The following is a 13,988-nucleotide window of genomic DNA, read 5'->3' as shown; positions in this document are numbered from 1 at the left end:
TCACTAGCAAGAGTAGCAGTAGTCTACAAGTTTTGCACTATGGCTTCTAGGAGGAGCCATTTGGAGCCATGTGCAGTTGATAAAGGAGTATCTCATAGATCCTGGAAATGTGAAGGGGCTAAATTACACGAGTTCACTACTGAAGGACATAGGCCTGATTCAAACTCAGGAACTTAAGGGAAGTCTAGGAGCAATCTGACAAAAGGGAGCTTTGGCAGATCTGTTGGCCATTCACACTGCTTCCCCAGAGCACAGACAGAAACTCTCTTTTGCAGCTAGTTGCCATTTATTCTATCTTTTCAGTAATCTTCACTCTTTTTCCACCACCAGTTACATCTCTGGGCCCACCCAACACCAGCTTCTGTTTGAGTCCAGTTTCACATAGGCATGCACTTCCATTGGTTCCAGGCACAGGGCATGCGGAGATGCTGCAGTGTGTAACTCATTTTTTGCATAGCAGTATTACTTTTCTCCGTGTGAGAATAAACAGGATAGCCACGCTTTGTCATAATCTGGTTTTGTGAATAGACAACAAAGGAGACAAGACCTTGGAGCCGGTACTCAGGCATGGTACCTCCCATTCGCATCTCTCCAGTTTGGTCCATTAGAGTCCAAGATGCAGGGGTTCCCTCAGGCCCCAGGACACAGGAACTTGGGAAGTTCTTTATGCAGCGTTCAATGAATCTCTGACTCCTCTCATTGCCACCAAAAAGCCAGAATTTATTCACCAAGGCAGCATGGGCAACATCCAAGGATGAAAGTTTAAACTTGTCTTGATCACTATAGAGGGCCCAGGAAGAAAAAGCAAAATCTGTGAGTAGAAGGGTATATGTCTTTTTACCCCTATTATCTTGAGGGACAGGGCACTGGAAGTGACAAATGCAAAGTCCTGGAATAGATAGGCTTATGCTAGAGGGACAGAAAGGCCAGTGTTGTTGGAAGAAATGAGAGAGAATAATAAAGGTCAGAACAGTGGAAAGGGGACTTTACTCACATAATGATGTAAACAGAGGAATGTGGTCTAACTAATTCTTTTATAAATTATTCTGATCAATTTTCATTTCCCTTCTTTAATGATTGTGAGTGAGTATGAGAGTATGGAATAGACATACTGGGGATCAAAGCACGTGTGGGAGATGGTTCTGTTTTTTCACCATATTGGTCCCAGGGATTGAAATTAGTAACTTAGATATTCAACCTTGTTCATCAAAGCCTTTACCTGATAAACTGTCTTGCTGACACTTATAATTATAATTGCACCTTTCAAAAAGTTTATTATTTCATGTATATGTGTGTGTGATTTGTTGGTTCTTACACACTCTTAATTACCTTCATTCTACTCCTCCCCCCATTGGACCTCTTTACAAAAAGTTTCTCTCCTTTCATTTCTTTCGTGTGTGTGTGTGTGTGTGTGTGTGTGTGTGTGTGTGTGTTTGTGTGTGTGTGTGTGTAGTGTGGGCAACTGAATTTAATTAAAGTTGCTCACATGAGCATGGATGGGGGCCACCTACTAGTGTGGACAGCAAAGACTAAAATAAAATTAGGGTCAGGAAGTGAGATTGTAGGAGAAAGATCTAAGAAGGATACCGCAGGTCTCTTCAAACTCACATGGCCTTGGGCTTGCCACTTCCTGTCGATAAATTCTTTGTGTCCAGCAGGGAAGGGAACAGTTTCTTGATTGTCTCTGATGATACATAGAGGATGTTTTCTGAGTGTTTGATTTGGAAAGATTGGATGCTTGCAAGATTTTGTATCGTCTTATTCAGGTGGGACTGGGAACCTAGATGAGGTTACATGGAAACACATAGTGAGCTGATAAGGAGAGATGCAATGGTTGGCACATTCAGCGAGCTCTCTAATGGGGTAGAAGTGTAAGATTTAAGATAAAATCTTGATTGTGACCATGTTGTTCCTGCTGCAGTGAGAATAACCATATATAGTCATGGCTGACATAATGCCCCCTATCTTATAAAACTGAAAACACAAAAGGGAATGAACCAATTCACAGTCATTTTGTGAGCAGACAAAGGCTGGAATGAAGGTTTTTGTTTGTTTGTTTGTTTTTTGGTTTTTGGGGTTTTTTTTTAGCTACATAATTGTGTAGTTTTGAAAAATCAAAGAGGTTCAGTTTTAAAATATGGTAGCTATCATCTTCTGAGTTATGTCCCTAATGTGACATATTATTGAAGCAATGATTCAGAATTTAGCCATAGTTCCTGGTATATGTTTTCTGGCATACTCTCCTTCTATATCTCATATGACCAATGGGGATAATAGACTTATGCAAGGAGAGGCTTAACAGTGTTAGAACTTGGGCCTTTCTCTTTTTGATCCTATTATCTTAAGACTAGCTTTATTTAAACTAGCCTAGGCTAGCTGGCTAGAGACACATTATGCCATCATCACAAAAAAGAGCTGACACTAAATGACAGCCAGAACCAACCTCTAGACATGTGAATGAGACTATGGTGAAGCAACAAGTAAAGAGTCATCCAATCAACATATTATACATGAACAAATATACTAGAGAACATTAAGTAACTTCCCACAATGCCCAGAGTGAATTGCTGCTTCACCTTAGTATGAGTTTTCTATTACAGCAAATATTAACTGACCTATCCCCCTGTTCTAGTTTCATACCGTTACTTTTATACATACTATAATGAAACTCAATTCAGGTCAAAGGGTTTATTTGGCTTATATTTTCAGGTCACAATCCATCACTGCAGGAAGTCAGGACAGAAACTGAAGGCAGGAACCACAGAACTGCTTGTTGGCTTATTCTCTAGCTCTTTCATATGTTCACATTCAATTAGTTCCTTATACCCTCCAAGATCACTTGTCTAGGGTTAGTACTACCCATAGTGGCCTGGGCACTCTTCCATTAACTAACAATTAAAACAATGCCCTACAATCTGAGCTTGGCAATTACCCAAATTAGGCAACTTTTCCCAGGTGACTTTGGCTTTTACCAAGTTGACAATTAGGGCAATCTGGACACCCAGCTTTAGGTTAAGCACTTCCTATCCTTGTTATTTGGGACTGTTATTACTCTGATATTTACATACAATGACACAGTCTCAGAGAGGGCAAGGCATAAGGATCAGATAGAGAGGAACAGATAGATACCAACTTAGGAAGTCTGACACTAAGAGCATGCATATCACCAGTCCTGTTGCCATTGGTGTCCTGAGAAGTGCCCTTTGACACGACAAACTGTCAATCTCACTACTGACATGGGATTCCTAAGGTAAAGCTATGCTGCTGCACCCACTTTTTCTAAGGATGCTGGATACATCTATAAAATAGGACACACATTTCTGGGAATAGGAATTATTGTGATGGTGTGCCTCTGCTGTCAACTTGACAAAATTTAGAACCATCTAAAAGATATGCCTCTCGAAGAGTCTGGAAGAGTATTAATGTAGGGAGGAAGACTAGTTCTCAAAGTGATTCGCACCTTTATGGGTAGCCAGATGAAGAATGGTCTCAGGGAAAAGCAATGCCTCCCTATTGTCTACTGTCTACCATTGTGGCTATTGTCCTTTGCTGACATCAGACTTGGCCTCTTCAGCCTTCCAAATTGAGCACAGTAACTATGGCTCTCCAGAAAACTTCCAATATATCAGCACTGAATTGCAATTGTCAAAGTACGCAGTTTTGTGGATTGGGTAGCTACTGAGTTCTCTGCTTTTCCAAGTGCAGAAATCCATTATTGTATTACAGAGTCCCTTTCATGTAAACCAAGCTAATAAATCTCCTTTTGTTATATATAAATATATATGTATTCTATAGGTTCTCTTCCTTTGAAAAGCCCTGTTTAGTAGTTTACTTTTTACAAGTAAAAACGGTGATGCACATCTGTCTGAGGACACAGAACTTGGGGGAAGCACAGAAACCTTGGGAGACAAGACACAGAAGGGAAAAGTTCCATTTCCCATTGCTTATACTTTGAATCTGCAAATGCTGTTTCCAGTTAATGACTTCTGAGGACTCCAGGAATTCCTGACAGTTCTGGGGGTCTTTGGAGTAGACCTGGTAAGTATTGATGTAGAAATCAAGGTCATCTGTCATCTCCTGTTGTCACAGAGAAAGTAGAGAGAACACACATTGTTTATCATTTATGACTAATGCTAGTCCCATTATACTTTACATTTTTAAGGTTTATTTTATTTTATTATTTTATGTGTATGGGTGCTTTGTTTGCATGAGTGTCTGTGCACTTCATACATGCTTGATATCAGGGAGGCTAGAAGAGAGCATTGCATTTTCTGGAACTGCAGTTACACATGTTGTGAGCCACCATGTGTATGCTAAGAATGAAATCAGATTCTCTGAAAATGTCAGTGTTCTCAAGCCCTGTGCCATCTCTGCTTCTCTGTATTGTAATTATAATAAAAGATAGCTTCTTTTATTAGTATAATCTTATTATTTTTGAATCATTTAAATTGTGAGAACAAGATCAAAGATCTAAATATTCAAATTAGGTTAGAACATTCCACAATAATATTATCTGCTGTAAATGTATTACATTAGCATTTTTAATCAAGAGCACAGACATTGAGATGGTAGATATTATTGCAAGATCAAAGTATAGACAGACATTTAGAGTAGCAAGGTGTTCTGAGAAGGGAAATACTAGATGCTTTTGTATGATGAGCATCATAGATTATGATTATACAAACCAAAATGGTTACAATGCTGTTAGAAGGGAGGGAGGGAGGGAGGGAGGGAGGGAGGAGGGAGGGAGGGAGGGGAGGGAGGGAGGAGGGAGAGAGAGAGAGAGAGAGAGATTGTGTGTGTGTTGTATATGTTTGTAGTTACATATGGAAGATAAATGAAAGCATGAAAGCCTTGGGTGTCCTTCCATGTTTTTCCCCCTGGGGTCTATCATTGGCCTAGGAAATGCCTAGCAAGTTATGGGGCTGGTTAGTAAGCCCAATCACCTGCTTTGTCTCCCTAGCACTAGGGTTATAAGCATACGTCCCCACACCTGCGTTTTCTGAGTGGGTTCTGAGGCTCAAACTCTGGTATTCATGCTTTTGTAGCAAGCACTTTATCTATGAAGCTATCATCCCATTCTAGGCAATAGTTTTGGATTGGGCTATTGCCATACATTTGGTCCACCGTAAATTGAAATGCCATTGTGGAACATATGGCTATGTGTGTTTATACGTTGTGACATGTATTAGCCTATCTAATTACAATATACCATTGTGGAACTTTTGATGTAAATACTTCAGAATAAAATGTAACCAGTCAAAAATGCTGTACAATAGCTCTCTTTAACTTATTCTTTCTCGTTAAATGTAATTTAGTAATTTTTCACAAGTATTATCCCAATTTCTAGCAGCACCTCAGTCTCTAGAAACTACCAGTATAATCTTACACTCTTGGCTTCTATGGAGTCAATCCTGTTTGGGGGATTATAATTACATTACTCCCTTCCCTTTCCTCCTTCCAAATCCTCCCATATACTTCTTCTTTTCAAATTCATGAGCTCTTCTTTTTATTATTTTTATTATATATACATGTTTATTTATATACATGTATATTCCTAAATATAACACAGGATAGGTTTTGTTAGATTCTACATGAGTTACCATAAAAGTGTATCTGTTCCACACCAGTCACTTTACCTGTTCTTGAGGGCGGACAACCACTGTGTTAAAATCAGGCCACTTGTCAACTAGGGCTTTTAGGTTGAATGGGTTTCCATGGATCATGTGATAGACGGTCCCATAAACCTGCAAGGAGGTGAGATGGTTTTCTTGTTGAGAGGAATGGAAATTTACCTTTTGTAATCAGGACAGAAGTTGTTCCTATGAAATTATGACAGTTGGTAATGACGAGGAGCTAAGGAAGAGTCCAGACCAAACAACCTCACCTCACACACTATTTTTTTTTTAGCTTCAATTGATAGAAGTCTTGTCTTCCAATATGAATCATAACATATGTAGTAAACTATTCAGACAAATAAAATGAACGATTTTCAAGAACAACTTTCTTTGTGGAAACTCCAAACTTCCATTAAGAGAAAGTGTATGTGACAGTTAAGAGACTAAAGAATGAAGCATTCCCTTATGAAATCTGGGAAGTTGAAAAAAAATCACCTTGTCACCAAAACTACTGAGAAACACCCAGAGTTAAATGTTTGACATTCACTTTTAACACAAGGAATGGAGAATTTTATATTTTATAATTCTATATAACAAAGCATATAAAATGTATTTAGCCTTCATAATTTCTGAAAATATTTGTTTAACATAAAAATAGCTCAAGTTAGTTGTACAAAGAATGTCAAATGATATAATTTCCAAGAAAAATATGCTTTCTCTCTGGGAGGTTTCCTGACTTCTATGGATTGCCAAGGGTCTTGGCTAATATCAGTGGGCTTTTCAAAAATGGGAAGTTTTGGTTTTAGTTTGATTTAGCACAGATTTATTTGGGTGGTAGGTAACAAGATTGGTTCTCTCATTAGTTTATTGTTAGTAAATAAAAAATTTAAAAAGCAACCTACAATTAAAGGAATGTTAATATTTTTCTTTATAAAAAGATAGTGGCCAATCTGCTAGAGAAGGAGAGAATTGAATTCATTCATTTCATGTTAGATTGATGCATTTTATAGGAAACCTGTCTTATAGAGTAGCACAAATCTGGAAATATGCTTTCTCTAAAGCATATACATGCATGCACACAAAAGCAAACATCCATATGTTCACACACATACATGGGCACAAGCACACAGAAATGTACATACAAATGAAATACACTTGAACTATCTTACACATATATAAATATTCACACAAGCATATACATGCAAATACACACATACCTACATCACACACACAAATACACACATGTACATACACAGAAAACACACAGTTATACTGAAGCTTCACTGGAGTGAACTTCATTTCATTAAAAAAATTTATGAAAGGCCCAACAGTGGAGAGAGGGAACTTGTAAAGCCTGCCTCCAGCAAAAAGACAGGGCATCAAGTGAGGGAGAGGCCTGCCATGCCAAATCGAAACTCTGAGTTACAATTGATCCTGTCTGAAAGAACTTCAGGGGCAAAAATGGAGAAGAGCCTGAGGAAAAGAAGGTCCAGCGACAGGCCCAAAGTGGGATCCAGCTCAAGAGGAGACTGCAAGGCCTGCCACCATTCCTGAAGCTATGGAGTACTCACAAAAAGGGACCTATTATGACTGCCCTCCAAAAGACTCAGGTATCAGCTGAAGATGAAGATATTTGCACCCAAACAATCGGCAGAAGTTGCTGACCCCTGTGGTTGAATTAGGGAGAAGCTGAAAGAAGCTGAGGAGGAGCGCGACCCTGTAGGAGGACCAGCAGTCTCAATTAACTTGAAACCCGGAGATCTCTTAGACACTGGACCACCAACCTGGCAGCAAACACCAGCTGATATGAGGCTCCCAACACATATGGAGCAGAGGACTACTGGGTCTTGGTTCAGTCAGAGAAGATGCACCTAACCCTCAAGAGACTGGAGGCCCCAGAGAGTTTAGAGGTCTGGTGGGGTGGGGGATGGAGGGGTGGGGACATCCATGTGGAGACAGGGTGGGGAGGAGATATGGGATGTGGAACAGTCAGAGGGTGGACATCAAGGGGAATAAAATCTAGAGTGTAAAAAAAAACAGATTAAAAGATTAAAAAAAAACAACATTAAAAAATTGAACAGTATAAATATTAAAAACAAACAAACAAAAAACAATCAATGACCTTAACTCACCAATAGAGAAATGTAAGCATTTATAGCTATCCATCTGTCTTGGTCAACTCTAGGGTATTTAATAAGTTGTAATGAGGTCCCGTTTTTTCAATTCTTGATCTTAGAGCATAAGCTATTTGTGTACTGTTCAGGAAATTGTCTCCTCTGCCCATGTGCTCGTGGCTCTTTTCCCACTTTCTTTTCTATTAGTTTCAGTGTACCTGGTTTTATGTGGAGGCCCTTGATCCATTTGGACTTGAGCCTTGTATAAGGAGATAAGAATGAATCAATTTCCATTCTTCTACATACTAACTTCCAGTTGAGCCAGCACCATTTGTTGAAAATATTGTCTTTTTTCCACTGGAAGGTTTTAGCTCCTCTGTCAAAGATCAAGTGACCATAGGTGTGTGGGTTCATTTCTGGGTCTTCAATTCTATTCCATTGATCTTCCTGCCTGTCTCTGTACCAATACCATGCAGTTTTTATCTCTATTGCTTTGTAGTACAACTTGAGGCCAGGGATGGTGATTCCACCAGAAGTTCTGATATTGCTGAGAATAGTTTTTGCTATCCTGGGTTTTTTGTTATTCTAAATGAATTTGCAAATTGCTCTTTCTAACTCTATGAAGAATTAACTTGGGGAATTTTGATGGGGATTGTATTGAATCTGTAGATTGCTTTCGGCAAGATGGCCAATTTTACTATATTAATCCTGCCAGTGCATGAGCATGGGAGATCTTTCCATCTTCTGAGATCTTCTTTGATTTCTTTCTTCAGAGACTTGAAGTTCTTGTCATACAGATCTTTCACTTGCTTACTTAAAGTCACATCAAGATATTTTATATTATTTTTGACTATTGTGGAGGGTGTTGTCTCCCTAATTTCTTTCTCAGTCTGTTTATCCTTTGAGTTGAGGAAGGCCACTGATTTGTTTGAGTTAATTTTATATCCAGCCACTTTGCTGAAGTTGTTTATCAGGTTTAGGAGTTCTCTGATGGAATTTTTTGGGTCACTTAAGTATACTATCATATCATCTGCAAATAGTGATATTTTGATTTCTTCCTTTCCAATTTGTATCCCCTTGACCTCCTTTTGTAGTCTAATTTTTCTGCCTAGGACTTTGAGTACTATAAACAGGTAGGGAGAGAGTGGGTAACCTTGTGTAGTCCCTGATTTTAGTGGGATTGATTCAAGTTTCTCTCCATTTGGTTTGATGTTGGTGACTGGTTTGCTGTATACTGCTTTTACTATGTTTAGGTATGGGCCTTGAATTACTGATTTTTCTAAGACTTTTATCATGAAAGGGTGTTGGAATTTGTCTAATATTTTCTCATTGACAAATGGGACCTCATAAAATTGCAAAGCTTCTGTAAGGCAAAGGACACCATCAATAAGTCAAAACAATAACCAACAGATTGGGAAAAGATCTTTATCAATTCTACATCTGATAGAGGGCTAATATCCAATATATACAAAGAAGTCAAGAAGTTTGACTTCAGAGAATCAAATAACCCTATTAAAAATGGGGCACAGAGCTAAACAAAGAATTCTCAACCAAGGGATATCAAATGGCTAAGAAGCACCTAAACATCCTTAGTCATCAGGGAAATGTAAGTCAAAACAACCCTGAGATACCACCTCACACCAGTCAGAATGGCTAAGATCAAAAACTCAGGTGACAGCAGATGTTGGGGAGGATGTGGAGAAAGAGAAACACTCCTTCATTGCTGGTGGGATTGAAACCTGGTACAACCACTCTGTAAATCAGTTTGGAAGTTCCTCAAAAATTGGACATAGTACTACCCGAGGAACCAGAAATACCACTCCTGGTCATATACCCAAAATATGTTACAACATCTAATAAGGACACATGCTCCACTATGTTCATAGCAGCCTTATTTATAATAGCCAGGGGATGGAAAAAACCCAGATTCCTCAACAGAGGAACAGATACAGGAAATGTGGTACATTTACACAATGCAATACTACTCAGCTATTAAAAATAATGAATTCATGAAGTTCTTAGGCAAATAGATTGAACTAGAAAATATTATCCTGAGTGAGGTAACACAATCATAAAAGAACGCACATGGTATGTACTCACTGATAAATGGATATTATCCCAGAAGTTTGGAATACCCAAGATACAATTCACAGACCACATGAAGCTCAAGAAGAAGGAAGACCACAGTGTGGATACTTCAGTCCTTCTTAGAAGGGGGAACAAAATACCCATTGGAAGAAATACAGAAACAAAGTTTGGGGCAGAAACTGAAGGAAAGGCCATCCAGTGACTGTCCCTCCTGGGGATCCATCCCATATACAGTTTCTAAACTCAAAACACTATTGATGCCAACAAGTGCTTACTGACAGGAGCATGATATAGCTATTTCCTGAGAGGCTCTGCCAGTGCCTGACAAATGCAGAAGTGGATGCTCACAGCCATCCATTGGACTGAGCGCAGGGTCCCTAATGGAGGAGCTTGAGAAAGACTGAGGAGCTGAAGAGGTTTTCAGCTTCATAGGAGGAACAACAATATGAACCAACCAGTACCCCCAGATCTCCCAGGGATTAAACCACTAACCAAAGGGTACCCATGTCTCCAGCCACATATGTAGCCAAGGATGGCCTCATGGGACATCAGTGAGAGGAGAGGCCCTTGGTATTGTGAAGACTTGGTGCCCCAGTGTAGGGGAATGCCAGGACAGGGAAGCAGGAGTGGGTGGGTTAGTGAGCAAGGGGAGAGGTGATGGGTTAAGGGAACTTTTGGAAGGGAAATGAGGAAAAGTGATAACATTTGCAATGTAAATTTAAAAACTTCTAATAAAAAGAAAAAAGTTGTAATGGGTTTAGGGGATAAAAATGGGAGCCAACCCCAAAAGTTCAGAGCAAGAGACCCATTACTAACTCCAAACACATTCAAGAAGGTTTACATTTCACATGGCAAGCATTCTTCTGAAATGAACTAATTAAACATTAATATGTACCTTCAGTTAACTGTGGAAGAAAACTCCAGGAAATCTCAAGGGCTGCTAAGGAGGGTCTCTTGAGAAGAAGCAACAGAAAAATTTCAGGAGCAGAGAGTAAAGTCCATGTGTGCACATAACGGTTCTGCAACTCACTGCTGGTGAGGTATGGGGAAGTAGCTAGCTCTTCTTATTCTTACATTTAGTTAATTTATTTATTCTATTGGTGAGATATGTGTCTGTCGCAGCACGTGTGTAGAGGTCAGATGATAACTCTTAGGAGTTACTTCTTTCCTTCCACCAAGTAGGATCTGGAGATCAAACTGAGGCTGTCAGTCTTGCAGGCAAGCACCAGTCTCCCAAGCAGTCTTTCCTACTGTAATATGCTGAATTACTTATTTATATCTCCATATTCATTTTTATGGAGTTAGGGCTTCACTGTGTATCCCTGGCTGTCCTGGAACTCACTATGACATGATGGCCTTGAACTCACAGAGAACTACCTGTTTCTTGACTTCAAAGTTCTCAGATTAAAGGTATGTATAATCACACCTGACTATATCTTCATATTCTTAACCAGTGACACAGATATAGTGGAAAATATATTGCAAAGAAAAGAGTAAATTAAATGGGAAAATTTTTAAGATACGGGTTTGCTCACAATAATATCTCATAGGGTCTGGGGAGATGGCTCAGTGGATAAAGTACTCACTACCCAAGGGTGAGGACTAGAGTTCAGAGTTCTAACCCCTCTTTCCACATAAAAGCCTAGTAGTTATGACAGCCTACTTGTAATCCCATTGCTTGGGAGGCACAGACAGGAAATTTCCTACACAATCTGACTAACTATACTAGCTGAATTGCTGAGCTCCAGTTTCAGCAAGAGATTCTATCTCAATATATAAGGTGGGGGGGGTGATTAATGAAGGTACTGGACATAACCCTTGGGACTCATGCACATATTCTATTTATACATGTACACACCACACAAATCAAGCACACCACACATGCATGTATGTACACATACACAATCACAGCATACATGCATGCATACACACATACAAGTCACACAGCACATGCATGCATATGCACACACATTAATCACACCACACATACTTGCATATGCACCACACACATCAATCACACTACACATGCATGCATATTTACACACATCAATCACATTATATATGCATGCATACACACACATACATAAGTCACACAGCACATGCATGCATATGCACACACATCAATCACACTACATATGTATGCATATTCACATACTTCAATCACACCACACCTGCATGCATACACACAACACATACATCAATTAAACCACACATGCATGTATACACACCACACACATCAATCACACCACACATGCATACACATACATAGTGAAACATAAATGCTAAGCTCTTTCACATACACTTTCTCTTTACTTCCCTTAGCATTTTCTAAGTCACCTTTAAGGATTCAGGAAGGTACTTCCTCAAGGATTTCTCCAACATTTGTAGCATCTGTGCACCTTGTAATGGAACAATCATGAGGACACTTTAGCCTAAAGAAATAATAGATGGACACTCATTAATGACAGAAACAAAAGTTCTGTATAAATAGCCAAATCTCCCCTTCTATAACATCCTTACCAGTTCCAAGGAAGCACAAGACTTTCAGGGAGCACAGGAATCTCTCTCTGACTTCTCAGTTCCCTTTTTCGCCCTTGGATTCATCATATACTGAACAAGTGCATCTTAGTCTTTTGCGTTTCTGTTGCATCAGTGTCTCTCCTGGCATCCCCAGTAATACCGTTACTCAGGAAGTTGCCTAGCCTCAGAGCCTTGATTTTATAAAAGGTAGATGGGATGATAGCTCATGTGGGTCACAGAGTGCTTATGGGGCTGAATTAACTAACATACAGTATATTCAGTAGAATGTTGGTCATATAAGCAATGCTCAAATGTGTTATTTTATTGCTAGTGTCCCTCTTCCTCCTCTTCCTTCTCCTCATGTGAGTTAATATTGCATGATGTTTTGATGTAAATTTAATTTAGGGTTGTTTGACATGTTTTAGATATAAACAAGAAACCTTTATAATTGTTGCATTCCAGCTGCTATTCTCATCCCAACATTGTTCTGTGGTTTTCTTGTATAGTTATTTCTCCAAGCCTCATCCTTGAGTCTATGATATACACTAGAAAATAACCATGTAAAGGCTTGAAAGACAGCTCATTGAGAAAGGTGATTCCTGGTGATTTAAGTTTGATCCCCAGGACCCACATAGTAGAAGAAAAGAGAACCAATTCCCATAAGCAAGTTCTACTTTTACTTCAACTGAATGTTGGAGTGTGAGCATCATCTAAAATCAGTCAATCAATAAATGAATCAATCAATCAATATTGACTCACCACATCATTTTGGTCTAATAGCAGCCAACTATTTAGAAAGAGAAGGAGGTCTATGTCACAATGTTCTGTAATTAAATAGTGTTATTTAGAAAAGAGAAAAATAACTTCTCAGTGAAGGCAAGAAGAAAGTACATTGGAAAAAATTAGCATTGAAACTGGCAGTGCATTAGCTACCAGGCTCCAGTCCAAACAAGGCAACTATGTGGGTTTTTAAAAACGGGAAAGATTTCCTGCTTTTGAGCAATAGGATCTAGATTTATCTTTCTACCTGAAATAATCACAATTTAAGCAACTGCAATTTAAGCAATGAACTGTTTTTGTTTCAGATTACAAGTTACTGTCAATAGCTGAGGAAACTCAGGGCACAAACTCAAGCAGGAACTTGAAGCAGAAACCATGGAGAAATCCTGCTTGCTGGCTTGCTAACAGGCTCATATTTTCTTATCTATTCCAATACCAGTGTCCAGGGAATAGTGTGGCCCACAGAGAGGTGTTCTCCTTCATCAATTAATAGTAAACATTATTTACCATAGACATGCTCACAAGCCAGTGTGATCTGGGCAGTTTTCCCTTAGAGATGATTCTAGACTGTGTTGAAGGTTGGCATACAAGTTGCCAAATGACATAGGATTATGATCTTGGAAAAAGGAAAACAACAAGAGGCTGGAAAAATGGTTCCCTTGCCAAGCTCTTTGTCTAGCATATATCAGGCTCTGCACTCTGTTCCCCAAAACCAATTGCATCAGCTTTATGTTTAAAGTTTACAGTTTCAGTAACCCAGTGATAGGAGGGCAAAGTGAAGTCACTGGGGAAAGTGATAACTTGAGTATATGGAGATTGTAGTTTGAGGTGTGAGTGTGTGTGTGTGTGTGTGTGTGTGTGTGTGTGT

At 39.2% G+C, this 13,988-nt stretch overlaps 1 protein-coding gene across 1 annotated transcript in view; it reads right to left on the bottom strand.

The window, feature by feature from the left end:
* Positions 1–267: 267 nt before the first annotated feature.
* Glyat (glycine-N-acyltransferase) overlaps positions 268–13,988 on the bottom strand; it is an 18,408-nt gene continuing 4,687 nt past the window's right edge. Inside the window, exons 2-6 of the mRNA XM_021152322.1 lie at positions 12,158–12,252; positions 5,640–5,747; positions 3,951–4,077; positions 1,609–1,780; positions 268–780 (exon numbers count right to left, since the gene is read on the bottom strand). Of these exons, the coding sequence (XP_021007981.1) occupies positions 378–780; positions 1,609–1,780; positions 3,951–4,077; positions 5,640–5,747; positions 12,158–12,238 (891 nt within the window). The 5' untranslated portion in view covers positions 12,239–12,252 and the 3' untranslated portion in view covers positions 268–377. The remainder of the gene's footprint in view (positions 781–1,608; positions 1,781–3,950; positions 4,078–5,639; positions 5,748–12,157; positions 12,253–13,988) is intronic.

The sequence above is a fragment of the Mus caroli genome, chromosome 19 (assembly GCF_900094665.2).
Source record: "Mus caroli chromosome 19, CAROLI_EIJ_v1.1, whole genome shotgun sequence".
In the NCBI taxonomy this organism is placed as follows: Eukaryota; Metazoa; Chordata; class Mammalia; order Rodentia; family Muridae; genus Mus; species Mus caroli.
This window is presented reverse-complemented; position numbering and strand designations above follow the sequence as displayed.